The following is a 26,202-nucleotide window of genomic DNA, read 5'->3' on the forward strand; positions in this document are numbered from 1 at the left end:
GGTTTTACTTCCGCTGGTGGCGGATGCATTCGGATAACCACTCACTGTGTGCAGCAGTGCATTGCAGCCACACACTGCATACCCAGCATGCAGCATGCAGCAGCAGCCGTTTGACTCATCCAGCAATCGCAGGCAAGGACGACGCGTGCACGTCGATACGAAGCTTGACGCCAAAAGCGCAAAAGCAAGTGGTCCGTCTCCGCCAACGGCATCGTCGCCAGTGTGCGCCGAGCCGCGCCATGCCGCGCTCCCCCGCAGCGACATCCTAGATTCACGCCGTACCACCACCTCATGCTACATCACACAGTCATGTCCATGCAACATCTTGTATGCACCAGCCTACCATGCTCTAGCGCTATCCGTGTACAACTCTAGCTCGGTCGAGAAGTGCCAGGGGTGGCAGTCTCTTCAGCCTCACTCGAATGGGTTGGTTCGTCCCGCCTGCTTGCTCTTGCCGTGTCCGCCGTCGAGATCGGATCCCCAAGAACAGATCGAGTGCCACCATCGCTCCTGCTGAGGTGGAGCAGTCGCCGCCGCCTCACCCCCACGCCACTCGGCGCCAGCGTATCCAAAGTCGCCCTCTCGCGTCGATGAGATCGTGCGCGCAGCTTGGTGTCCGTTGGCCGTTGGAGGGTCCGCAAATGGGCTCGAGCCTTGCATCGTGGGCGATGTTGGCGAGTCGGCTGGTGACTGGGCTTGACTGTCGTAAGGGTTTCTGTATGTCTGTGCGTTTGATGACGACACGGACGAGAGCTAGGGTCAGTACAGTGCACAACGCGGGCAAAGCTCACCTCTGTGTCTTCTGGTATGCTTTTTGCCTTGCCACCGACAACGGTCCTCTTGACAGACTCGCCAATGACGGACAGTCGCTGCGTAGCCGACAGGGACGAGGTGGACGAGCTTGCCGACGGCGGGGCCGAGTCAACCTGCGAAGGCATAAAGCGCGATGACCGCGCCGCCTTTCGCCGAGCCGTCTCTCGTGCTGTGAACTTTGCAAGGTTCTGCGAATAGTCAGCGCTAGTGTCGGGAAACATGAGCACGTACCGCTTGCACGCGCCTCTCTTCTTCCTCTGCCGCGTTAACTGGCGGGTACGCGCCGCCGTCCTCGGCCTCGGCCGCCTCGGAATAGTCGGTCATGCGCTCCCCCCACGCTCTGTTCTTGCCCTTGAGGCTGTTCGAATCGTCGTCGACCGCAAAGTGGCCGCGGGCCTTGCCGCGACGTGCACTGTGTAATGTCTCGTCGCTATCCACGAGGCTGGAGCCGTTCTTGTGTTCATCTTCCGAGTTTGAGGACGATCCAGGTGGAGTCAAACGTTTCGAGTAGACGACCGTGCCGTTGGCTGATGCAGTGGGCGATGTTATGGGGCTCGTCTCGTCTGCTAGCGGCGCGTACGACCGTGTCGAATGCGACGTTGTGATTACTGTTGGCATCGCAGCGTGACGCGCGGCGGCGGCGGACGCTGGGGGGAGGGTGTCGAGATGGGTGGAGTTGTAGCGCCAAGACGCGTCGCAATGGTAGCCGGCTCCACTTGAGCGGTTGGCGCCGGTCAGAGGGGGGCAGCGTTGTTGCTGATGTGAATGTGATGGGGTTTAAGAGTCGATGGGCTGCTGTGAAGGTGGGTAGGATGTAGAGTGTGTTGAGTGTAACGGTTCCCAAGAGATGAAGTAGATGCAGTGCTTCAATGTGTGTTTGAGAGTAACGAGGAGCAAGATCGCCCTTCGCCCTTCGTCCCCTTCCTTGCTAGGTGGTGACTACGGCAGCGCAGCGCAGCTTAGTGACTACAACTAGGTTTTGTAATCGCACCCTTTGCTCGTTCAACCTGCTGCAGCATGCCGCCGCCGCCGCGCGCCGCCGCCGCCGCCGGCCGCTGCCTGCATGACATCCTGAGCGAGCTCCTGACTTTGTGCTACATGCAAATCAAATCGGCCTCGGCCTGGATGGATCCTATGTCATCATTACGTTGCTCCAACGACCGTTCAGAAAGAAAGTGATGCGCGACAAAAGCTGCACTTTGGCTTGCAGGCATCACCCATTCCAAACGTTCAATGGATGCAACAGCAGAAGAGACGAGATCGCTGCTGCTGCTGCTGCCTCTGTCGCCTTGGCTGTAACTGCCGCAGTCATGACACTGCGCCACTTGCTTGTCCCTTTGCTCGCTCGCAAACAGTGACGACGCGCGCCGCCGCCGCCGCCGCCGCCGCCGCCGCCGTCGTCGCTTGTGCCGTGTGCCCGGAAAAGCACCAGCAGCAGCAGCAGCCCCAACTCGCACCACAGCAAGCCGCCGGCGCCCCCCACACAGCGCAGCCAGTCACCACGCAGTCAGGTCAGCCGGCCCAGCCGAGTCGCGCTCAACCCTGCGTCGCCATGCCTGACCTCTCCTGGCTCAGCGTGCCTGTCGCAGCCTGCCACTCACCCGGCGATATCGGAGATTGCCACGTGGATCCAGGCGCGTCAGCCTTTGAGTGAGCAGTCAGGCCATTACGTCGTGCATGCCGCTTGCGCGGCGGGACTGCAACAGTCAGTGAGCGAGCCATCAGCATCATCATCATCACCAGCATCAACCCATCTCGACTCCCAACAACTTGCATTGCAGCACAGTCACAGACGACTCGAGCAGCGATACGCCCAACACCAGAGCTTCCATCGACCCTCACTCCATTCTCCCTCACCCACAATGAACGGCATCAACAGCGTCGACATTCAGCACCTCAAGAAGGGAGAGGTCAACCTTGGTGTAAGCTTGGCCCTTGCTCGACAGACACAGCGCAGCAGCTGACCCTCGCCTAGACCTCGATCATGGCAGTCCGGTTTGAGGGTGGTGTCGTTATCGGCGCCGACTCGCGCACGACCACTGGCTCGTACATTGTGAGTTGCATCCCCTGCCCTGCTCGACGGCGCGCCGACTGACCTTGCCCAGGCCAACCGTGTGACCGACAAGCTCACCCATATTCACGACCGCATCTACTGCTGCCGCTCGGGATCAGCTGCCGACACGCAGGCGATTGCCGACATTGTCCACCACCACGCCCAGGTCTACAACGCCGTCTACGGTGACGCACCACCCGTTGCGACCGTCGCCGCCCTGTTCCAGAAGTTGTGCTACGAGAACAAGGACCAGCTCTCGGCCGGTATCATTGTCGCTGGCTGGGACAAGGAGAACGGCGGCAGCGTGTTCAACATTCCCCTCGGAGGTGGCACCTTTGAGCAGCCATGGGCCATTGGAGGTACGTCTGGTTGAGGGACCTCGGGCCAGTCGCTGACAACCACGATCAGGCTCGGGATCGACGTACGTGTACGGTTATTGTGATGCCACCTACCGCGAGGGCTGGAACAAGGAGGAGACGATCACCTTTGTCAAGAACAGTGAGTTGCCTAACTGTTCTCGAAGCATTCAACTGACTCTCAGCTCTCGCATTGGCAATGTCGCGCGACGGATCCTCGGGTGGCTGCATTCGTCTTGCCGTCATCACGGAAGACAAGGTCGAGCGCCACTTCATCCCCGGCAACGAGCTGCCGCGCTTCTGGGAGGGCAAGGAGGTTGTCGGATCTCACAGCGCCGTCCCCACGGCTCTGACTGCTTGATCGGACCATGGGCCCGTCTGAACAGTTTGGTGGGCAGTGCATGTGGTAGAAGACTACAATGATGCGGGGAGCATTTGTAACGATAGCATGAAGGTAGATTAGAACAAGGTAGGGGAGGGGAGCTGGTAGCGCACGCGGCCTTCGGCCTTGACGGTGTCTGCCACGAGCGATTAGCATCCGGTGTGGATTGATTTGGAGGGCATTTGAATGCTCAGAGGTGGGTCAAGGATCGTCACGCATGCATACATGCAGCCCGCTGGCAGGTGCCCACGAGGGTAACATGGGTCGAGGGTTTACGTCTGACGGTTACACCTGGGCAAGGGGGAGGAGGGGGGGGGAGAGAAATGAGCTCCAGGGACACATGGCATGAACCTTTGCTTTAGCTCGACGCCTCCAACTCATTCAAAGCGGCGGCGGCGGCGGCGGCCACGACAGGCAAGACAAGACGAGACCAGACGAGACGACAAAGCAGTAGCATGACACGACACGACGCGCGCGCTGCGACCAAGTTCAGACAGTTGCACTCGCCCATCACCCATCGCACTGCAGCATCAACCATCACCGCCGTCGTCGTCGTCCTGTCGTCGTCGCAGCCTTGGATAACGACGTCGTCGGCCATTTAACCTTGTCAAGGCCAAACCTCGACTCGTTGTGCCTCGTCGTCACTGTGTTCCGCAAACCAAATATCAGCAACCAACAAACCCCACACAAACGCATCCTACGCATTCCGTCGGGTCCATCACTCTGCGAGGTACACTCCCTCGTCGACAGAGCGATCGACTTGTACAACAGCAGAACAGAGCGGAGCGGAGCGGACGAGGTGAGTTGAGTGAATACCCCCCCACCCCTGCCTTCCCTGCCGCTCCTTGGTCCCCCCTCCCCCTCACCCCCGCCTGGCTGGATCTGGACATGCCATGCCGTTGACAAGGCACGACGGCGGGGTCCAAGAAGTAACTTGTCCCAGTTGAATACTGGTTGGACATGCGAATCGTCTTTCTCCCTCTTGTCAATCGCCCCGTCACTTCATCACCATCTCCGTTCTCATTCACGACGAACGGCGACGAGCTCCCCCGCGACGCCTCCACGCCCCTTATCCAGCTCCCTACCTTCCTTCCTCCGCCCCGATTCCCAGCCCGCCAGCAGCCGCCCGATAGCTGACGACCGACTCCACCTTCCTCAGCCCACAAACACATCCTCGAAAGCGGCAGCAACCGATCCCATTAGCAGCTAGAAGCCCCTGTGACGCTGCAGAGTTGTGGACCGTGAACGACGACCCGATCTCGTGAGTCGCCTGTCCCGTTAAACTTCGGCAACCCCTTGGCGGCAGTCCCATTCCGTCAGAGCGCAAACAATGGTCGCCTTGCCGAACTCGTTGGGGTGGGGCCCGTCTGCCTGTCGCGTGCCGAACGCGCTGCCTGGCCTCGTTGCGACGAGCTCTGCTTGACCTTTGAACCCCTTGTGTCTTGCTAGTGTTGCTCTTCTCACTCCAACTCTTATCATCATCCACTGACGCTCGACCCAGCGCCTGTGATCGCTAGCCCCGCACTCGTCATATCAATTTAGTCGTCGCCCTTCACAGCCTCTTGGTGGACTGCCGGCGTGCCCTTGGAGCACACTGGCCAGCAGCTGCCATTGGAACCCACGACCCCGACATCGCTCTCCCTCCTTCATCGCCTGGCCCATTCTACACGTCATGGGCGCAGCTTGCTGCAAGCCAGAGGTGAGGCAGAGTTCCAGCTAACACACGCTCACACCTCAGGCTATCGACTTCGATGCCGAGGTCAATCTCTTCCACTTCTATCTTCTGCGCAGCGTGGGCAAGGGTGCCTTCGGAAAGGTTGGTGACTCTCGCGTCCCGTGAAGCTAACCCCCACAGGTCCGAGTAGTCCAGCACAAGCAGTCCAAGACACTGTACGCGCTCAAGTACATCAACAAGGCAAAATGCGTTAAAATGAAAGCTGTAGCAAACATTGTCCAGGAGCGACGCCTGCTGGAGGAGGTACGTCGACCAGGCGAGACGCGCTGACGATGGCAGATCGACCACCCATTCGTCGTCAACATGCGGTACGCGTTTCAGGACGATGAGAACTGTTTCTTTGTTCTCGATTTGATGCTCGGAGGAGATTTGAGATGTAGGTCAAAGGACCGATCCAAGCTGACATTACAGTTCACCTGGACAGGGCAGGCGCCATGGCAGAGGAGGTGGTCCGTTTCTACGTCGCAGAGATTGCCATGGCCATCGACTACCTCCATTCGAAACGGATCGTTCACCGGGACTTGAAACCCGACAACATCCTCCTCGACGAGCGCGGCCACGCGCACATTACCGACTTTAACATTGCTGTCCACTTCTCTGAGCGGCGGTTATTGACAGGTGTTGCCGGCAGCATGGCCTACATGGGTGAGTAGTAACGACCTGGCAAAGACTGACCGTACTAGCACCAGAGGTACTCACAAAGCGTGGATACTCGGCACCTGTCGACTTTTGGTCCTTGGGGATCATGGCGTACGAGTTGATGTTCTCCAAGCGTCCTTTCCGCGGGCGGACCAACTCGGCCCTGACAAACTCCATCTTGAACGAGCCATTGACCTGGCCGGAGGATGCCCCAGGGCGTTGCTCAACCGAGGGAATGCAAGCCATCCGTGCGGTGAGTAGGCCGGTTATTGGCGTGACTGTCTTCAACTAACGTGCAACAGTTCTTGGAGCGGGATCCAAACAAGCGGCTAGGATATCGCCCCGGCGGCGGCGGCTTTGAGGACATCAAGGCACATCCATGGTTTGCTGGCATCGACTGGGAAGCACTATACAACAAGCAGGTTGTCCCTCCCTTCGAGCCCGACGTGAGTAGCTCGTCCCTTTCCGCACTGACCTCTGCAGTCAAAGCGCGCAAACTTTGATGCGACGCACGAGCTAGAGGAGCTCCTGCTGGAAGAAAACCCTCTGAAAGCGCGCAAGCGCAAGACGGACACGGACACACAGGCCCTCACGCCGGAAATGCGGATGATGGAGGAGCACTTTACAGTCTTCGACTATGCGCGGACCCAGCGGCGCACCTACTACCATCCACCATCGTCGTCTAGCAAGGCTGCGTCGTCGTCGGCATCACAGGCCACCCGACTAGCCAACAACCACGTAACCCCTCCTACCCAGCTCGACCGATTACCGAGCCGCCCAAGAACACCGGCGGACGGTACCGGTGTCGCGAGCGGGACCGGCAATGAGATCGAGGCCCAAATTATGGAGGGCGGCGGGCTTGCCAATGTCGGCAAGCGTGCTTGGTCGTCACAGTTAGATCACGGCGAGGACCTCGACGACGACTCTGCCCACCCAGCAGATCGGACGGCACGGTCCACGGTTGTTGCGCCATAGGCGTGTAGCAAGTCTAGCCCTATATTACGTCTCACTCTGTAGTAGTCTTCACACACATCCATTACACCTCTGTCCTTTGCAGATAGAGTCGCTTAATCTGTAGAGCTCTAATGCTGTACTCTGAGCATGCGTCTGTAGCATCCACATGCATGTCCTCCTTGCGCGGTAGATCTATGGGCGCACCAGGACAGTGGCTCCCGGCCTGTCGCCCTGTGTCGCGACGCCAACTTGCCTTCTCTCGTTTCCGTCACCGGCCCACGCCCCGAGGCCAGGGAGAGCCTGCCATCCAGGAGCGCCGACGGCCATGGCTTCGACAGTGACGACTGACCTCCCTCCGGCCGGGACGGGTCCGACACGTGCTCCTCGCGGGCCGGCCCACACAAACCCATCGGCAGTCTCGCCCTGGAGCGCGACCCACGCCGCCTCGGTGGGGTGGGCGTTGCGCAGCTCGAGCGAGACGGGGAATGGCTCGTGCGCGCGCACGACTGGCGGGAATGAGAGCGACGAGGTGATAAAGGCGTCGGGCACGGGTGGCACGAGCGCCGGCAGGGGCACGACCGTGCTCAAGGTCTCGGCGGACGTGTCGTCGGCCGCGTGCCACGAGATGTGGGCCGAGGCGGCCGACGGCGGCTGGGCCGCCAGGCGATGGGCGGGCGTGCCGACCGAGAAGCGCGCGCTGAATGCGAACGAGGTTGTGTGGCTCCAGGCTGCGGTGTGAGTGTCGCTGTGTGAACATGACCTACTCTGAGGGAACGTCGCCACATCCAAGGACGAGCCGAGAAGCTTGGTGTTCTCCGCGTCGGCGACCACTTCCACCTTGTCCACGACAACGCCACGAGGACCGGGGACGGTGAGAAGAGCTGAGATGACGCCAAAGCCGGTGCTTCCTGCTGTCGCGGGACCAGTGGTGTGGACGGTCGCGGTGCACGTGAACGGAGCGACGACGGGGACGACGGCCGTCTTGGCAGTCTCAGCAGTGTCGGCCACCGTGCCCTCAACTTCAGAGAGGACGTTGAAGTCGAGGAGCTTGGTGCCTTCAGCTGGGACGATCAATGTCACGTCCTTCTCAACCTCCCCTCCTTGTTCGATGGTGCCGAGGGAGACCTCCTTCACGAGGGCATCGGACTGGGTGTCGCCGACAGTAATGGTAGAGCCTGCGGGGTCAGGTACGACACAGCTTACTACCTACCATCTGGCTCGGCTCCTGGCTGAAGAAGGACGCTGAGTGACAGCTTGAGCTTGCGGCTGTCCGTACTTGCGATCTTGACCTTGACAGGGAGCGACTCGCCGACAAAGGCGACGGGGACGTGAGTCACGTCCAGCGTCAGCCCGTGCGGGAGCTGCGAGAAGACGACCGAGGAGGACAGCTTGGAGACCGGGAGGTAGCTGGCTCCGTCCTTTACCGTCCACACAACGAGCTGCTGAGGGACGAGTCTCAGGTCAAGCGTCCAGGTGCCCGCGGTCAGGACGAGAGTGATGTCGCTAATCTCGACTTCCGTTGCCACATTGCCAGGAAGCTCTCCAGTCACGACAAGCGTGTCGCCATTGGCCCACTTCAGAGGCGCCTTGAACGCCTCGCTCTCGCCTTGCGGCTTGACAGTTCCGACGTCAACGTACTGCGACTCGCCTCCGCTGGCGACAACGACATCCGGGCGGCCGTCGCTGAAGCCGATGCGGAGCTGGGAGAACTCGAGGCGCGATACGTCGACCTTGGGCCTCGGGCTAATGGCGACCTGGAAGGCGACCGACGAGCCGACACCGACTTTTTCTTCACGGAATCCGACCCGCGCGTCGAGCAACGAATCGTCGCTCCCATCAACGGCAATCGGCTCGGGCGATGGCGCTGTTGTCGTCTTGAGGAGAGACAAAAGGTCGTCCTGCAGCGCCTCACCGTCGGTTGCGTCGCCAGACGCCAGGATGTCCACTAAGAGCCTGGCGGCTGTCTCGACATCGCCGGTCTGCTTTGCACACTCGTAGGAGATTGTTCGGATCTCGTAAAGGACCGGCTTCCAGCCCTCCTGGGCAAACTTGCCAGAGATGAGGTTGAGGTACCTCACAGCGAGTTCGTGCTCTCCGGCCTGGCAATGCGTTTTGGCGATACGGAACGCGATATACAGCGCGAGTCGGGACGCCTCCTGCTCCTCGTCCTTGAGCAGGTTGTATGCTTTGGATAAGAGCTCTACAATCAGCGCGGCGTGATCGACATTCTTCTCGTTGGCAAAGCCAGGAGCGGCAGCGAGGGCCACTGAACCAGAGTCGCGCTCGGCCGAAAGCGCGTCGTCGAAGCGCTGCTTGCGCTCGATGGTGCAGCACGCTGCGTTGTAGAAGTAGAACGCTGGTGGGTGGAGGACGTGCAACGGGTTGTTTGCCGAGATCGGAATGGGCAGCTCGTCAGACGGTGGCGGCACGACGCTGGCTGCTGGCGTCGCGTATGCAGGCAATGGTAACGGGGGCACGTGGAAGCCGTGGCCCTGGGCAATCTCGAGCACCTCGCCGAGGATGCGGTACTGGCGCGCGACCCACGACCAGAACTCGAACGTCTCCTCGCCGATACCCCAGCCGCGGGAGAGGTCGGCGAACCGTCGCAGGTGGACGAAGAATGGGATGAGGACTTTGGCGGCCGAGCCTTCGTAGAGCAGCAGCTTGCAGATCTGCCTGTCAGCGGAAGCCGGTCCCATCACGAACCTTGATAGCAACGCAGTCGGCGAGCACCTTTGCCTCGGCCCAGCGCTTGGTCCGTGGTGGCAGCGTCGTCGTGCTGCTGAACATGCGCGCCAGCTCGTTCCAGCAGTCCTCGTAGTGCCTTCGGGCGAGGTCGAGCTCGCCGCGCGCCTCGGCAAACCACCCCGCCTTCCACTCGTACCGCACGATCCAGCCCTGTGATCCGAGGGGGCGCGCCGCGACGGACCCGGACCGCGAGCGGTTGCCTCCAGGCGGCAGGCTCGGGCTCGAGGCCGCCCCAGACGACTGGGGCACGCGGCCGCGCTTGCGCCGGATCCGCTTGCCGTGCGCGGCGTAGTACTCGAGCGCCGAGTCGTACAGCGCGTCCTGGAGCGACGAGACAAAGTCGGGCAGCTCGTGCGAAGGCACGGGGGTGAGGACGAAGAGGGAGGCCTTGGCGCTGAGGACTGATGCGCGGCGGATGAGCGAGAGGCGCTGGTCGAGCCCTGGTGAGTCTGCCGTCAGTGCCAGCCCTCTCCCGCCACTCACCCAACGCAGCCGTCGTGGCCATCAACACCACGGTGAGCTTGATGCCCCGTTCCCCGAGCCTGCGCCTGCGCTCCGAGATCTCGCGGACGAGCCCCTCGTCGGCCTCACGCTCGGCCTGGCGGCGCGATTCCGCCGCGACCTCGTCGCCGAGCGGCGAGTCGCTCGGGCCCTTGGGGCTCTCGTACAGCCGGAGGAAGAGCACAAACACGGCCGGCACAAACTCGGTATGCTTGCGCACCCAGACGGGCGCGATCAGCCCGTCTGGGTGCAGGGGGGAGCTCGGCGTGAGCGGCGAGAGCGGCGAGTGCTGCTGAGTCTCGCCGGCGAGCGGCGCGGCCTTGCGCAGCGGCAGGCGCACGTTCTGCCCGTCAGCTCCTCTCCCCAGGCCTAACCCACCTTGTCGGTCAGCACGACGCGGAACGCGCGCCGCTCAGCCTCGGGCAGCCACACGCGCGGCGGCTGCGTGTACGGCGCGAGCACGGCGCGCAGGTCGCGCCCCAGCACCTCGAACTCGTCCGAGCTGTCGGGCGCGGGGAGGCCGAGCGCCGCCTTCTCGGGCGACTGGAGCGGGAGCGCGTGCGTGTCGGTCGTGGGTGAGGTGACCGCGGCCGACGCTGCTGCCGAGGACGAGGGCCGCCGCGCCGCTGGAGCCCCCGGCAGCCCCGCGATGAACATGAGCGGCTGGGGGTGCGAGAGGAACTGCGTGGCGTGAGCGGGGGACGGCGGCCGACATGCTTACCTCGGGCGGGTACGAGTTCATCTTGCCAGTGTGTTATCTGGAGTATGAAGTCTGCGATGGGATGTTGACGGCTGATCGCTGATGCGTCACTACCGCCGTCGTCGTCGTGGGTGCCGGCCCGCGGCCCGTGCCTAACTCCACATGGCCTGAGATTGATTTTCCCTCCACCGTCCACTTGCTCGTGCAACTACACTTCCCACCATGGTCCAGGCTAGAGCAGCAAAGAACCTCTGGGTCGCCGCGTCCGACGGCGACCTCGCGCGCGTGCAGGTGCGTCTGCAGTGTGCGGCTTCCCTTCACCCCACTCACGCACCCAGGAGCTCATCGCCGCCGGCGCATCCGCAAACGACAAGGACGAGCACAGCTACACGCCGATGCACGCGGCCGCGTCGTACGCGCATCTGCAGCTGCTCGAGTACCTCGTCAGCGTGGGCGGCGACGTCAACCTGCCCGACGACGACGGGGACACGCCGCTGTTCACGTGCGAGAGCGTCGATGCCGCGCGCTGGCTCGTCGAGCACGGCGCCGACGCGGCGCACAAGAACGACGAGGGGCTGAGTGTAGGTCCTGGGGGAGGAGAAAGCTGACGCCCAGGCGGCCGACAGCCTCGAGGAGGACCACCCCGCCGTCGCGGCCTACCTCCGCGGCGTGACGGGCGAGGCCGCGCCCGAGACCCACGCCGGAGCCGAGGTGTCCCAGTACGCTGTTGACCAGTATGCGTCGCGCCAGACCGACGACCTGCTCGCCGAGACGCAGCGCATCATGGAGGAGTCGGAGCGCGATGGCGTCGACCCCGAGGAGAGGCTGCGCGAGGTTGTGGGCCGCGCTGTCCGCCAGGGCTTCAACTTTGGTGGTGAGCTCGGACACGCTGCCGACGACGCTGCAGCCACTGGCGACGATGCGAAGAGAGCGCGCGGGGAGTAGGCCAGTATCCACCCCAGGGCATAGACAAACTGTACCATCATGCTGAGTTTTTGTGTACATGCGCTGGCGAACGGGACAAGACTATCTAGGAGATGGACTACACTGACACGACACACTAACATTTCACTTCTCTAGGAGCTGCTCGACAGCGTCGACCACCTCTTCTGGGCCAGTGACATGCCAGCCGGCTAATGTCTTCTTGGCCGCCGACCCAACCGTCGTAGCAAACACGCCATCCGGTCGGATGTGAATCTCCTTCTCAGGAAGAGCCTCAGCGTCGTCGGGGTCGAGCACGGAGGTGATGCCAACAGGAGGCTTCATCAGCACCGGCTCGTCCTCGCGCGGACCTCCGGGAGGGAATACTGTCCTCAAGGCACGGAACATGTCCTCGTCGGTCTGTCTGGTCAGCACTAGAGTCTCTCCCCAAGAGCCGCGCCACATACCTTGTCGTCACCAGCACACATGATAAAGTCGGCGTCGGGGTTCTCATAGATGAGACGTCTGACAATCTCGCCCTTGTTGATGGCAAGAGGTCGCACCTCGAGGTTCTTCTTGCCCACAAGCACTTCAATCGGCCGGCGCGGCGCCAAGCTGCTCTCGAGCAGGTCGAGCGCCTGCTTGCACTGGAACTCGCCAAACACGGGGTCGGCGTTGCGGTAGTGCCAGGTGATGGAAGCCTTCTTGAGCTCAATCGTACTGCCCGTGGTTCGCTCGGTGTAGTACCGGAAGATCTCCTCGACCTCGCTCATCCAGCTCATGTCGAGAGCCTCGGTCATGTTCATCCACTCGCCGTCCTCTCTCGTCTTGACGAAACTGCCGTGCTCGGCGGAGAAGCCCAGGTACTTGACCATACCCCAGTGCTCCTCAAGGAAGTCGCCGTCGCGGCCCGAGATGAGGTAGACGACATTCTTGGGGTCGGCAGCGAGGGCGGCGATAGCGGCACGCGTGCGGGCGGTGGGGACAGCCGCAGAGGGCACCTTGACAATCGGTGTAAGAGTACCGTCATAGTCGAAGAGCATGAGTCTCTTCTTTGCCGTCTCGTACTTCTGCTTCATCAACTGAGTGTCCAGCACAGGCGTTTGGTGCGCAGTGTGCTCGTTGCCGACGTTCTCGAGGAGCAGCTGGACCATTGTGGCCGCCCAGGTGTGGCTGGTGTGCCCGACCACACTCTTGTAGAGCGCAGCGTGGCGTGTTTCCTTCTCCTCCTCGTCCATGGACAGGCCCTTCTCGATCGCGTCGGCCACGCCGACGAGGTCGTGGGGGTTGATCTTCAAGGCCTCGCCGAACGACGAGCTGGTGCCCATGAACTCGGACAGCACCAAGGGCGACTTGTTCGACTTGTCCTGGCAGATGATGAACTCCATGGACGTCGTGTTCATGCCGTCGCGGAGCGAAGTGATGAGGGCGAGGTCGGCAACGGAGAGGAGGGCAAAGTACTCGTCGCGCTCGATGGCCTGGTGGCTGGGGCGTGTCAGTGCAACCCTCGCCAGCCTCGTCGACCACTCACTAATGGTGCACAGGGGTAAAGTCAAGGCTGCCGTACGTGCCGTTGATATGGCTGACGAGCTCGGCCACCATTCTCTCGAGCTTGGGCGACTCGGAGAGGGCAGGCGTCGTCACCTGGATGAGCACGACCTTGTTCCTCCAGTCGGGGTACTTCTCGAGGAACACCTCGAACGCCTGCAGCTTGTTGTAAACTCCCTTGGGAGCATCGAGCTTCTCGCGGCCAACAATGATCTTCCTGTCGGCATAGAGCTGGCGAAGGCTGTCCATCTTGGGACGGACGCCAGGAGCATCCCTGTCGTGGGCGACACGCTTGACGTCGATACCGATGGGGCAGTGGCTGACAACGGTGATGACACCGTTGACGTCGACGCCGTTCGTGGTCGACTCGTAGCCGCAGACGCGGATACAGCTGGAGATGAAGTGACGAGAGTACGAGTAGGTCTGGAAGAGGACGAGGTTGGCTCCGAGCATGCCCTCGAGGATCTCGTTTCTCTCTGTGGCAGGGTCAGCACTGATCTGAGAGATCGAGTCGTCGGGCCCGAATCCCCCTCTTCTATCGGTCATGGCAGCTCCCCAACTTCCATCGGCCATGCCAGCTCCTCCATGCCAGCTCCTCCATGCCAGCTCCTCCATGCCAGCTCCTCCATGCCAGCTCCTCCATGCCAGCTCCTCCATGCCAGCTCCTCCATGCCAGCTCCTCCATGCCAGCTCCTCCATGCCAGCTTCTCCATGCCAGCTCCTCCATGCCAGCTCCTCCACGCCAGCTTCTCGACTCCAGAGTCGAGGACATACAAGACCACTCACTTGGAAGACAGCGGAAAATCTCCGAACTGGGCCAAGGCGTGTGCACAAACAGCGCGATCATGACCTCGCTGGGATCGCGGCTGTGGTGCTCGCCAGACTTGAGGTGCTCGCCCAGGTTGTGGCTGACCGAACCCAGCATACCATTGTACTTGGTTTTGCTGGAATCCCAGTCCATACCCTTGAGCTTGTCGGTATTGACCGCGGGGGACGAAGGCGGCTGGCCGCCGTAAGGGCCAGGGAAGCCGACATGCGCCGACTGGCCGAGGAACTCGCGAATGAGCTTAGGCACGAGCAAGAGGTGGTAGTCGTGGACAAAGATCAGGTCTCCCGGCTGCCAGACCTCGGCGACACGCTTGGCGAACAGCTCGTTGGCCTTCTTGTACGCGATCCACGACGGGTCGGGCGAAGGGACAGTGGCGGTCGAGTCAAGCCACAAAAGGTAGTGGAACAGGGGCCATAGTGCTGGGAAGTCAGTCGCACGTTCGTACCGGAAGCCTTACTAGTCTTGCAGTAACCCTCGTAGTGGCCCTTGCTGATCTCCTGGGGCATGAACACGGGGACGTACGTGAGCTTGCCGTAACCCTCCTGCTCGACCTCGGTATCGCTGAACCTCTTGAGCTCGTTGGCAATCTCGCGCTGCTCCTTGAAGTCAAAGTCACTGCCGATGACCATGAGCGGCGATTGTGTAGGAGCGGCATGCAGCTCGACATTGTCCTGGAGCACGAAGGCGGAGGGGTTGACGGGGCCGAGGTTGGGAGTCGACTGGCCAGTCTTCTCGGCCGGCTGTGAGAGGATGTCTCCTGTCCAGGCAACGACGAGCTGCTCGTGCGTGTCGGACAGAGAGCGGATACCGGACACCATTGCCGTGTGGCCCTGTCGGGCATGAATCTTCCACTTCTGGTCCGCGCTCTCGACAGTGACAATGTCCTCGGGCTTGAACTCGGGGGTGATGGGTGACGTCAGGGCGACATCAATGTCGTTTGGCTGCGCGAGGCGGACGATTTCCACCGGGAGGTGGTGGGCGACGTGAATGATACGGCCCGAGAGGGGCAGGCCCTTGGCGCGGTGCGTGGCCTCGAGGCGGGCGACTTGCTCGCGAATGTCCTCGAGGGACGGCGGCAGCGCCGGGGTCGGGTCGGGGTGCATCGACTCCTCCATCTTGTGGAAGATGATCCTGGGAAGAGGGTGGCGAGGGCCGTCTAGGACGAAGGATCTGTACTGTGATTCCCGGGGCGAATCGGTCGCAGTCGTCGTGATCGAGTGAGGGTGGTGGCCATGGTGGTGGTGGTGGAAGTGCGGGTGTCGCATGTTGAGGGAGAAGGCAGGCTGTTAGCACGCAGCAACGTCGACGCGACAATGATAGAGGGCAGCGAGGTGAGACCGCGACTTTAAAGCCAGCCCACGACCCACGGCAACGCCGAAACAGCGCGCACTGGCACATCGGGATCTTGGGCGCACCGTGCGATAAGGGAAGGGGCATGGGGGGTGTATCGAGACGTGGGCGCGCGGGCGGAGGAGAAAGCTCGAGATTGCACGTACCGGTTATGCGCGTGACCTCTGGGTTTGGCGCGACGAGGAACAGCTGGAGCCGGGGACGGGCAACTGGATCGAGTAGAAGTTGGACAGACCACGCAAGCCAGGTGGTGCAAGATCCAAGATAAAGGGGAGGAAGGGGAGAGCTGGGAGAGAGTGTGGGAAGAAGGCGGGCGCCTGCTTCGGAATGGGGAGGGGGGAGGGAAGAGGGAGGAGGGAGGGGCGAAGAAGATGTGGTGCGTGTCTGACTGGACAAGTCGTCGCGCCGGCTTGATCAGTTGTAGTAGTGATGAGGAAGCAACACGGTTGAACGAGCAGCAGCAGCACCACTTTTGCCCTTCCCGCTGGATCATGCTCATCCTGGCGCGTGGGAGTGACGACCATCGTCATCGACTGCCTGCACCCTTCTCCCCCCAAGCCAAGTCCAAGCCAATCAACATCGTCCCTGACAATGTCTAGGCATGACACTGCAGGCACTAGCAAATGCACCAAATCACGGCTCTATCCAAAACAACCCTCTACGCTTGCCCCAATCTCTAAAGTAAAGAGGAATGCAAGGCACCCGCCCCATGCCGATACCGCACAGAGCAGAGAGAACAGAAGCAGAACTTTGCCAGTAGCCCAGCCCCACCGATCCGTGCCATTCCCGACCAGCGAGCACCCGCAGCGAACCTTGGAGGTGGTCGCTGTACTGGCGCGGCCACTGGCGCTCAGTGCATCACTGTGGCCGATCAATCCCCATGAGCACTCACTCGCCGCGCCTGGCTTGGATCGGCGCGATGCTGGGCTGCGTCAGCCCGCCCGCGTCGGGCCGGCGCGTCGTGTGACGGGTGAGCGGGCGTGAGAGCGAAGATATCGCGCCACGGGCCGAGCGTCGATTCTTCTCTGTTCTGAACGAAGAGAAGCAGCAAGGTCGCATCGAGACGGCAGGGGGTGGGTGGCACCGGTCCGACGTGCCGACTGTGAGCCACCCGACGAGCGTGGCTCTCCGCAGCACACGGCGGCGCGCCACATCCACGCCCACCCGCCTCACACACCCAAGATACGCCTCACCCCACCACAACTCGTTGTTGCACGCCCACACGCATCCTTTTGGCGGCGACTCGGCGCCGGGCCGGTCGCGGTGGCTCTGGCTTGCTATTCGGCCGAGCGCACCAGCCCACCGGTTGGCGGAATTTGCTCCCGCCCACCCCCAAATCTTTCCGCACCCGCGCACACAACGCCCCTATACCCAGGGCTCGGATAAGCGCAGGCTGCGGGGATCGTCGTCTGCATCTGCGAGTGGCGCTCGAACTCGTCGTTGACCACCTCGTACTGATGCCACTTCGACCTTTCTTGTCCGTTTCTTCACCCCTCGAGCATCTGAGACATGCCACGAGGCCCACGTGACCCACCCTACCCCCCAGAGGGCCATGTTGCGCCACAAGCTGCTATCCCCGGCGCCGGAATCCGCCTAATGGCAAGATTAAAACCCCTTGGGCATGCCTGGTTTCATCGGGGGGTTCAACACCCCCCCTTGTGTGGGCGCTGTGCGGGTTCAACACCCCCGGTGGGTCTCGTTATATACTTAAAACACCAAAAAAACTATATAACTCCATACATACAAAAAAATTCATAATATAAAAGCACAAAAAAAGTTTCGGGATGGTATTAAGACCGACAACCTATAATGTTCTAATATAATATGTACTACTAAGAATTACCGCTGGCCGGTAATGGTTGGAACTGGGGGCTCTAGTTGGAACTGGGGGAATACATACACTCCTGCGATGTGACAAATTCAAAAAGAAAAGGTAGCGCCCACTCGGCCACCTTTTTGGAGTTGATTAGAGCTAGGCCTCGCCGCTGACGCGAGAGTCAGTCACGGCTGGGCCTTGTCAGCCAGTGGAGTGCTGGCAGTTAGTGTAGTTGGTTCCGAGGCGCTTGTGAGATGCTAATTTCCCAGCAGGCTCAAACCCAGAGTCGGAGCGCAACTCCGCCCGTGCCATTGTACCTCTGTCGATCAGTCATGAGGCGCCCTGCGCCCCGGTCGTAGCCGCCGAGCCCACCCCCGACCGAGGGCACCGACAAGTCTGACGCCGAGCAAGCAGACGACAGGCTCGCCAGCGCCACCAGCACTGCAGCACCCCATCCTCCACGGGCCTGTTGTTTGCTTGCTCGGCGTCAGACTTGTCGGTGCCCTCGGTCGAGCGGCGCCACCGAGCTCGATTGCGTGTCGCGCTGCAGGGCGTCGGCGTGTTGTAGTGCCGGCGCATTGCGAGTGCGGTCAGACCGGCGACGGCGCCCGGTTGCGGGTTGGCAGAGGGCTCGGCGGAGCGCACCTGCCTCTGGTTCTGTCTGTATCCTCTCCTCAGACGGAGGTGCTCTCTTCTGAGACAATGCGATAGATCGTGGCAGCTCACACACATGCACACCATGCATCAAGCACCCATCTGGGATCAGGATCACAGTCCACTATCACTCTTCATCGATATCCAGCTGATCGTACAGCTCCATGTGGAAGGTCAGGACTTGGGTAGCACGCTCACGGAGCAGAGTGCGGGCCGCGCTAATGCTGAGTGGCACTGCTTCGTCAGCTGAGGGATGCGATCGAGTCTCTCACCCTTGTAGAGCTCGGCGGCAAGCACTATGCTCTCTGCGTTAAACACCTCCCGCTGGGCCGTTGTCTTGTCGCGGGCCGCGCCCTTGTACGTGTCGTCCAGCTTGCTCACGGACGAGTTCAGGCGCACTACGATCTCGGGGGTGTGGAGGTCAGGGTTGGACACGACTTGGTTCGTCCCCAGCCCATTCTGTTCCTTGAAGCAGGCGAAACAGATGGGGAGGCCCTGTTTGTTGACGTAGTCCGACGTGTCGTAGAGGTTGTATCCGTCCTTGCTGTTGGCAAGACATAGACCCGTACAATCGGAGCACAGAGTGCTCGGCGCGAATGTGCCATGGGAGACGCTCGTGAGCTTAAAGTCCTTGAGAGATTTCAGGCCTTCGGCTCTTATCGTGTCCATCTTGACCTTCAGCACTTCGGCGCAGTTGATACAAACACCCAACGCTTGCGATGTGGGATCCGCGCACGTTGCCATACCGAAGACTCCTTGGGTCGGGCAGAACGGAGTTCCGCACCTGCCCCCGCGGATGAGGGACTCCAAGGTCGACTTGTTTTTCGCTGTCATAAGGGCCAGCGCGAGCTCTCGCGGTAGGGACAGTCCTTCGGGATCCGTGAGCAACGTGGCGATTTGGAAGTGGAGCCGGCAAGCGATGAGGTTTGTAGGGCAGAACTGCAGGGGGTCAAATACCCACACCCCGTCCGAGACGCCGGTACGGCACATTGACTTCAGGTGATAGATGCAGCCGGGGTAGCAGCAGCCATGGTACTCGCCGATAGACTTGAGGCGATCATGCATTTGGAGATTGATGATTCCGCTTTGACGAAGGGTGCGAAGGAGGAGGTCCTCGGGCGAACACATGCCGAACAGGAACCGCTTGTCTTGGGCGAGTCGAGCATGGACATCTCCTTCTGCTTGAGCGATGCTCAGCCTCTGGATATGGCCCGAAATCCCAGAGCGGATGGGGCTCGGAGCTTCGATGCCAGAGTTCATGGACGGGCACGCCCAAGGCACAACGAGACCATTCTTGCACAGCACCGTCGCCGCAGCAATGTACTTGGGGACGCCGGCGGAACGTTGCTCCTTGTAGAGGTTGCGGGCCTCGGCCTGTTCCTCTGCAGAGGCTTCTGTGTATGGAACGAGGTGTTGGCCTGAGCTGGATCACGTCAGTGGTGGCAATTTAGTGGCACTCACGCGGTGTAAAAGTGGTTCACAAACAGCCGAGAACGCCAATGGCCATCAAAGGAAGTTGGCATGGGCAGGTTGAGCGCGGCCATGTGCTGGAAGGTGGTCTTCTGGAAGAGCTCGAGGATACCCTCCTCGGAATCGGGATCCTGCCCATTCGAGGGCACGTAGGGGAGTACATCGTAGCATCCAAGTGCTTGCGTGTGGACAATGAGCTCAAAGTCGCGGTGGTCGTGCTCAATGTCGTAGAGGGCCATCGCAACGGAGGGATCGAAGATGACGAAGCCGCGATTGTACTTGATGAACAAATCCTTGAGGCTGTCATTGCGCTGGTGGAGCTGCCCATCAGCTTTGGTGGCACAGATCTAGAGATGGAGCCCACCTCTTCAACCGAGAAGTGAGCTCGGGTGAGCGGCAGACGGGGGACATGGATGAGGTTGTCCAGTGGGAGGCAGTGACGCCACACGTCACAAGCGGCCCTGATGAACGGCGCGTCCTGTGGGATCCAGATGTCGGTGTTGAAGATTCGCCCAGTAGTTGCGACCATGCTGTCATCGAAACTGGGTCCCGCCGTCTCCTTAATGAACGAGATGCACTCGAGGTAACGGTTCGCGGCGGTGAACTTCTCGCAATTCTCCCACAGTTTCGCCTTCTCCTCGAGGCTCATGTTGGTAAACCACGCAGGAGCCTGGTATCGGTACGGCAAGCAGAGCACATCCAAGAGGCGGTTGCCGGGACCAGAGATTGCGGACTGCGCTGAGTGGCTCATGGTTGTGTGTAAGGTAGAAGGCACCGAGTTGGATTTGGGAGAGAGGGTGAAGGAAAGAGAGTGTTGGTGACAGTGTGTTGTCAAGAAGAAGGTGATTGCAACAACCAACACGAGGCCACGAGGATGAGGGTACGAGGGCATGAGGCGCGAGGCGAGCAAGCCGTCACGCGAGGTGTCGGTGCAGACGCCCAGACGTGCAGGCGGCAACCAACGCCCTTCAAGACGCCCTACTCTCCTAAGCCGCCCTTCCTCACAATCAGCGCCTGCCGCCAGTCCTGCCAGTCCCCAGCGCGGATATGCGCCCTTCTCCCACCCGGCCCACCCCGCCCGGTTGCACATGCTGCCAGCGCTTTCCTTCCACCCGACCGAGCTTAGCTTTAGCTGTAGAATGATGTCAAACGCAGTGTTGTGCCCTGCACTCGTGCAAGCTGGCGACTACAACTCGTCGTGGGATGCTCTGGGGCGTGGGGGTGTGTATGGTGAACTTGGTCTGCGCTCTGGAAATTTGGGAGTCTTGTGCCACCCAAGCAAGCTGGTCTCTTAATGTGGCACAACCACTTGTGGCAAGGTGGTGGTGTCGGTGGCCTCCGGCCACAGCAAGTCTCTCGCCAACCCTGCGTCCGCCAGCCTCGTGTCCAGACTCATCAGTGTCCCGTCTCCGTCCCTAGATGCTACCGCCTAGATACTCCCCGAACACTGCCGCCAGTCCAATGCATACACACCACTTGCCAGTGGGCCAAGGTGAAGAACGTATGAAAGGTAAGACCAACGCGAACAAGGACTACTGAATCTGCTGAGCGTGATGCGGGCATCACCTATGTGGTTGGGGGTTTGATTGTTGTACGCCTACGGTGTTGAAAGTAGGATGAGTGTTGTGGAGGGGGATATTCGATGAGGGTGAACAGAGTGAACCTAGTCCGCTTTGGAGCGGGACATAAGCGGGGGGTATACTTTTACGAGACGGCTACACCACTGATCAGAGTGACCAGCGGAAAAGAATGCGCGCTTGGCTGTTGAGGCCGATTGTGTGGGCGCATTTAGTAGCGGTAGCTGTTTACGTAAGCTTGTGTGGCAAAACCACCAAATGTGGCGAACTCGAACTCGACGACTTACTGGAAAGGCTTGAAGCCCTCGAACGTAGCGGCATCGGGGTGGATGTCCAAGTAGTCCTGCTGGACCGTCGTGAGCTTCGTAAGCTCCACGTTGAGCTGTCCGAGATGCGCGTACGCGACCTCCTCGTCGAGACGCTTAGGAAGGACCGAGACCGAGGGGTTGGGGTACTCTCCCTCCTTGGCGTTCCAGAGGGCGATCTGGGCGGCGACCTGGTTGGCGAACGAGCACGACATGACGAACGAGGGGTGGCCAGTGGCGCAGCCGAGGTTGACAAGACGGCCCTCAGCGAGGAGGATGATGTGGCGACCGTTGGCCAGGGTGTAGCGGTCAACCTGGGGCTTGATGTTGACGTGCTCGACGGCGTTGGCCTTGAGCCAGGCGACGTCAATCTCGATGTCAAAGTGGCCGATGTTGGAAACGATGGAGTCCTCTGGGAGCTGCTCGAAGATCTCCTTCGTGACGATGTCGCGGTTGCCGGTGGTCGTGACAATGATGTTGGCCTGCGAGGCGGCCTTCTCAAGGGTGGTGACCTCGTAACCAGACATCGAAGCCTGGAGGGCGTTGATGGGGTCAATCTCGGTAACGATGACGCGGGCACCGTAAGAGCGGAGCGACTCGGCGCACTGTTTAGTTGTGTAAGTAATCTGTCAAGGAAGGTAGATGGTTGCAGCACTCACGCCCTTGCCGACGTCACCGAAGCCGGCGACGACAGCGACCTTGCCGGCGATCATAACGTCGGTGGCGCGCTTGATGCCGTCGACGAGCGACTCGCGGCAGCCGTACTGTGGAGAGTTAGTGCTTGTCAGAGAGGCAAACGAGAGCACTTACGTAGTTGTCGAACTTGGACTTGGTGACCGAGTCGTTGACGTTGATGGCGGGGAGGCGGAGCTTGCCCTCCTTGAGGGCGCGGTAGAGGTGGTGGACACCGGTGGTGGTCTCCTCAGAGACACCGCGGATGTCGGCGAGGTACTGGGGGTACTTCTCGTGGACGAGGGTGGTGAGGTCACCTCCGTCGTCGAGGATCATGTTGAGGGGCTTGCCGTCGGGGAAGGCGGTGAGGGTCTGCTCAATGCACCAGGTGTACTCCTCGTCGGTCTCGCCCTTCCAGGCGTAGACGGGGACACCGGTAGCGGCGATGGCGGCAGCGGCGTGGTCCTGGGTCGAGAAGATGTTGCACGACGACCAGGTGACCTCGGCACCGAGAGCGGTGAGGGTCTCGATGAGGACGGCGGTCTGGATGGTCCTATGCGAGGTTAGGGTACGTTGCGGAGATGGGAAACGTGGGGGGCTCGCTATGACCGCCTTCCCCCCACTGCTATGAGCACTCACATGTGGAGACAGCCAGCAATGCGGGCGCCCTTGAGGGGCTGGCTGGGTCCGTACTTCTCACGGAAGTACATGAGACCGGGCATCTCGCGCTCGGCGAGGGTGATCTCCTTGCGGCCGAAAGCGGCGAGCGAGATGTCAGCGACCTTGTACGACATTTTTGGTTATTGAATGTGTGTGGGTTGTGGGAAGAAGGAAAGAAGTGGAGAGATGAGGAAGGGTTTAAAAGTTGGGGGGTTGGTGCACGTTTATGCGGTCAGTCGGTGAGGGAAATGTCTGGATGGTGCGATGCCGGCTGGGGTGGGGGGGAGGCGTGTCTTGCTGGAGGGGGGGGGCCAAAGGCGGACGGAGGAAGGAAGGGGCACAGTGTCCAGACCCTACGCCTGGCTGAAATCTTCAACGTAGGCGTGCCTTCCTTTGTCACCGTGCTGGACTCCCCTCTGCCCTTTTGCGTCCACTGGCAAAGGCGCGCGACGGCGTCGGCCATGACCATGACACGACGCGCGCCGCCGCCGCCGCCGTCAGGGCCCTGAAAAAAAGTCCATGCAAGGCGCCAATCTGTGTGCTTGATCGGAGTTGGACGGAGTTATAATCAAGACCCTGAAACAGCGTGGCTTGCGCGTGGTCTGACCCTGAAACACCTACATAGGCTCGATGCCAATCTTGCGGCATGACGCGCCCGCGTACTCCTCCTCGTGCTCTGCTCTGCTCGATCTCGTCGCGGCGGCAGCGCGGACAAGCAAGACCGCACACACCGCACAGCCGTACCTAATCACCACCACCCACATTGCACACATCTCCTAACCAAGTCACGTCCCGGCACAATCTCTTTTCTTGCAGCTGGGCAACAACGACAACAACAACACGCAGTCTCGCTGCACCAGAGACATTCCCAACAATGACTCTGGCACCACACGAGAGCGGCCTGTCAAGGTCGTTTGCAGTAGAGGACAACACCGACCTCGCACTGCTCGTAAGTGGCACGAGCCCGCGACAATCTTCCTCCAACTCGGCACGCTGACAACACCGCCAGGACCAGCACCTGTTAAAGACAAACACGCTCACAAAGCACATGACAAGTGAGTATGCAATGACGAGGTGCAAGCACTTATCACCTAGCCATCCTCCACCAACTGGATACGCGTCTCGGAAGGCTAGACAAGTCGATCGGCAAGCTTGGGATCCGAGAGATCACGCGACAGAGTTCAAACCTTGACACGGCGCTCGAGCTTCTCACCGGCACGCGGCCATCATCAACAAAGCTGAGCCACAAGGCATCGTACGGCGGCTCGTCAGTCAACAGCCATGCTGGGGCAAACGGAAATGGGAGTAGGACGGCAAGCTCCCCGGGACACCAGCGAGGCTTGAGCTCGAGTCGCACCTTTGGCGACCTGGCCCCCGAGAAGCCGGCGGCCAAGGAGGCTACAACTCCCCCCGTCCCGTCAATATCTGTGATGGAGCGTGGACGCGCCGTCCCTCGGCCGGACGTTGTTCCGCGCTGGGCAACCGAGACACCAACACCAACATCGACGACCTCGTCGACGACGCGCACAAGAGTGACAACACCGCAGACAAACACTGCTGCGACAACACCTTCGCAGCCTGCCTGGACTCCGAATGCTTCCTCCGACCTTCCTTCGCCAGGCGGTGCTCGCGCGATTGTGGCGAGAGGGCCTGACATCATGAGCATTGGCGAGTACTTTGGCGCGCTCGAGGTCCTCATTGCCGACCTTGAGCACATGAACCAGGGCTTGGCCGAGGGAAGGGGCGGGACACGCGAGCAGGGTGTTGCGGAGCTTGTGAGTGAGGTGTTGAGGAGCGACCCGCTGACCGTGCAGTCTCGGGTGATAGAGAACGGCTTTGGCAGCGCAGAGCAGCTCCTAGTGAAGCTGGTGCGCGACACGCTGCCCCGACCTTTCGACGCCGCAACGCTGGCCGACTCGCCGCCTTCATCGGCTCAGGCTTTCTACCCCCAGCTCACGACCATCATCCCATTGTCAACACGGCTCGTTGCGCTGGTCGACGGCAACACGCCCAAGGCGAGGGAGGTGTTGGCACCTGTCCTCAACAACTGCATTTCCGACATTGCGGCCATCCGAGGAGACTGGATCCGTCGATCTCTCTCCTCGCTCTCGGCTCGCATCGACGAAGTCGACGGAGGGGGCTCGTGGGAAGGCAGGGGTGGGGAGAAGGTCAAGCTGGTCATGCGGCTGTGGGAGTCGTTCCTCGTCGCAGCTGATGTAAGTTGCCGTGTCCCTCGAGGTTGCTAACGACTCGCAGGCAGAGGCATCTGTGGCCCAGCATGCGATGCCTGGAGACGCTGGCCAGGCCCTCGTCACGTTTACCCTTGTCCACGCCCTGACGGTTGTCACCTCGACGATGAACCAGGTCGTTGCCCAAGTCAAGCGGTCGTTATCTGCCCAGACGTTGGTCATGCTCGACTTGTTCTCGTGCTTCACTGGCTTCCAGCCGCGATACGAAAACAAGATGGCGAGCATCGTGGGCCAGCTTCCGGAGGGACGGGATATCGTTGGCGCACTGAACGGGCCTATCCAGATCTTGAGAGGACTGGCGCTGCGCTCTTTCCCCGAGCGGCTGGTGGACATTCGCGCTCCCTCCCGAAGCACCACCATTTCAGCTACCATCGACGACACCACGCACAGCACGCTCGCTTTCCTCGAAGCGTTGCCATCGTTTGGCCCGCTCGTCGAGGGCCTTCTTCGCTCTGGCGGCAGTCACGAGAGAACGTGGCTCATGGGCATGAAGGACCACCCGTCGCCCGCGCGCAACGCGGCCGAGGAGGGCGGCACCCTCAACCTCTACGCGGCTGATACCCTCGGCACACTCCTCATCCACCTTGACCAGCAGGCCAAGACGATGCGCCGGCCGGTGTCGTCTACGTATCTGCTCAACAACCGTGAGTTCATGCTTTTGCCGATGTCAGAACTGACCCCACAGTGTCGTACATCCGCAACACGACATCGTCGTTCAACGCCGACATCATCGGACCCGCCGCTGAGGACATGATGAACCGCCACTTCCGTGAAGCGAAGACGTGCGTGCGACGACGTTACGTGTACTAACATCCCCCAGACAGTACATTGGCGACTGGCAGGCGTTAGTCCAGACGCTCAGCATCCAAGCCCAGTCGCGTTTCCCCGGCGGGTCTACCGACAAGCAGTCGGCAAAGGAGTCGGCGGCTGCGTTCTTCGAGAAGCTGGTGGACCTCGAGTACACGTGCCGCCAGCACCCGCTCTCGCGACAGGATATCGACCTGCGCGACCGTATTGGCGCCGAAGTGACTGAGCTGGTCGCCTCGGCTTACCAGTCCTTCTGGGCCAAGGCGCACGGCAAGTACGACAAGTGTGAGTTGCCTTGACCGGGGTGTAAGCGCGGTGCTGACAGCTCAGACCTCAAATACTCGCCCGAGGAGATTCAACGCCGTGTTCAGGCTGTTTTCCGGTGATTCATTCTTGGTAGTGCTGACTCTCTCTTGGCAATTTGTACAGTATAATGTTGCCGCATTGCATGTCATGTAAGACT

The 26,202-nt window shown here is 60.9% G+C and overlaps 9 protein-coding genes across 9 annotated transcripts; 4 read left to right on the forward strand and 5 right to left on the reverse strand.

Moving 5' to 3' along the window:
- Positions 1-414: 414 nt before the first annotated feature.
- Q8F55_003703 (uncharacterized protein) lies at positions 415-1,431 on the reverse strand (the record flags this gene model as incomplete). The annotated part of the gene is made up of 3 exons (XM_069352233.1): positions 415-753; positions 792-1,001; positions 1,045-1,431. 3 exons carry the CDS (start codon positions 1,429-1,431, stop codon positions 415-417), a joined length of 936 nt encoding a protein of 311 aa, XP_069209651.1.
- A 1,244-nt stretch (positions 1,432-2,675) lies between these two features.
- PRE3 (Proteasome subunit beta type-1) lies at positions 2,676-3,583 on the forward strand (the record flags this gene model as incomplete). The annotated part of the gene is made up of 5 exons (XM_069352234.1): positions 2,676-2,735; positions 2,789-2,866; positions 2,919-3,225; positions 3,275-3,364; positions 3,408-3,583. 5 exons carry the CDS (start codon positions 2,676-2,678, stop codon positions 3,581-3,583), a joined length of 711 nt encoding a protein of 236 aa, XP_069209652.1.
- A 1,693-nt stretch (positions 3,584-5,276) lies between these two features.
- On the forward strand, positions 5,277-6,953 carry Q8F55_003705 (uncharacterized protein; the record flags this gene model as incomplete). The annotated part of the gene is made up of 8 exons (XM_069352235.1): positions 5,277-5,303; positions 5,343-5,420; positions 5,460-5,582; positions 5,619-5,715; positions 5,751-5,984; positions 6,023-6,231; positions 6,281-6,424; positions 6,462-6,953. 8 exons carry the CDS (start codon positions 5,277-5,279, stop codon positions 6,951-6,953), a joined length of 1,404 nt encoding a protein of 467 aa, XP_069209653.1.
- A 171-nt stretch (positions 6,954-7,124) lies between these two features.
- On the reverse strand, positions 7,125-10,923 carry Q8F55_003706 (uncharacterized protein; the record flags this gene model as incomplete). The annotated part of the gene is made up of 7 exons (XM_069352236.1): positions 7,125-7,660; positions 7,697-8,107; positions 8,143-9,604; positions 9,639-10,129; positions 10,164-10,524; positions 10,560-10,862; positions 10,903-10,923. The coding sequence occupies 7 exons, from the start codon at positions 10,921-10,923 to the stop codon at positions 7,125-7,127; spliced, it is 3,585 nt and encodes a 1,194-aa protein (XP_069209654.1).
- A 180-nt stretch (positions 10,924-11,103) lies between these two features.
- Positions 11,104-11,826, forward strand: Q8F55_003707 (uncharacterized protein; the record flags this gene model as incomplete). Its single annotated transcript, XM_069352237.1, has 3 exons — positions 11,104-11,172; positions 11,220-11,462; positions 11,497-11,826. The coding sequence occupies 3 exons, from the start codon at positions 11,104-11,106 to the stop codon at positions 11,824-11,826; spliced, it is 642 nt and encodes a 213-aa protein (XP_069209655.1).
- A 123-nt stretch (positions 11,827-11,949) lies between these two features.
- On the reverse strand, positions 11,950-15,616 carry Q8F55_003708 (uncharacterized protein; the record flags this gene model as incomplete). Its single annotated transcript, XM_069352238.1, has 6 exons — positions 11,950-12,222; positions 12,270-13,287; positions 13,334-13,826; positions 14,137-14,598; positions 14,637-15,310; positions 15,570-15,616. 6 exons carry the CDS (start codon positions 15,614-15,616, stop codon positions 11,950-11,952), a joined length of 2,967 nt encoding a protein of 988 aa, XP_069209656.1.
- A 2,510-nt stretch (positions 15,617-18,126) lies between these two features.
- On the reverse strand, positions 18,127-20,220 carry Q8F55_003709 (uncharacterized protein; the record flags this gene model as incomplete). The annotated part of the gene is made up of 4 exons (XM_069352239.1): positions 18,127-18,233; positions 18,272-19,422; positions 19,461-19,789; positions 19,834-20,220. 4 exons carry the CDS (start codon positions 20,218-20,220, stop codon positions 18,127-18,129), a joined length of 1,974 nt encoding a protein of 657 aa, XP_069209657.1.
- Positions 20,221-21,257: 1,037 nt separating this feature from the next.
- SAH1 (S-adenosyl-L-homocysteine hydrolase) lies at positions 21,258-22,817 on the reverse strand (the record flags this gene model as incomplete). Its single annotated transcript, XM_069352240.1, has 5 exons — positions 21,258-21,270; positions 21,334-21,956; positions 22,011-22,115; positions 22,162-22,576; positions 22,663-22,817. The coding sequence occupies 5 exons, from the start codon at positions 22,815-22,817 to the stop codon at positions 21,258-21,260; spliced, it is 1,311 nt and encodes a 436-aa protein (XP_069209658.1).
- Positions 22,818-23,557: 740 nt separating this feature from the next.
- Positions 23,558-26,125, forward strand: EXO70 (exocyst complex component exo70; the record flags this gene model as incomplete). The annotated part of the gene is made up of 8 exons (XM_069352241.1): positions 23,558-23,632; positions 23,693-23,738; positions 23,779-24,458; positions 24,498-24,899; positions 24,940-25,576; positions 25,618-25,714; positions 25,753-26,024; positions 26,070-26,125. 8 exons carry the CDS (start codon positions 23,558-23,560, stop codon positions 26,123-26,125), a joined length of 2,265 nt encoding a protein of 754 aa, XP_069209659.1.
- Between the last annotated feature and the right edge of the window lie 77 nt (positions 26,126-26,202).

This window comes from Vanrija albida (assembly GCF_041260175.1).
Source record: "Vanrija albida strain AlHP1 chromosome Unknown contig_3, whole genome shotgun sequence".
In the NCBI taxonomy this organism is placed as follows: Eukaryota; Fungi; Basidiomycota; class Tremellomycetes; order Trichosporonales; family Trichosporonaceae; genus Vanrija; species Vanrija albida.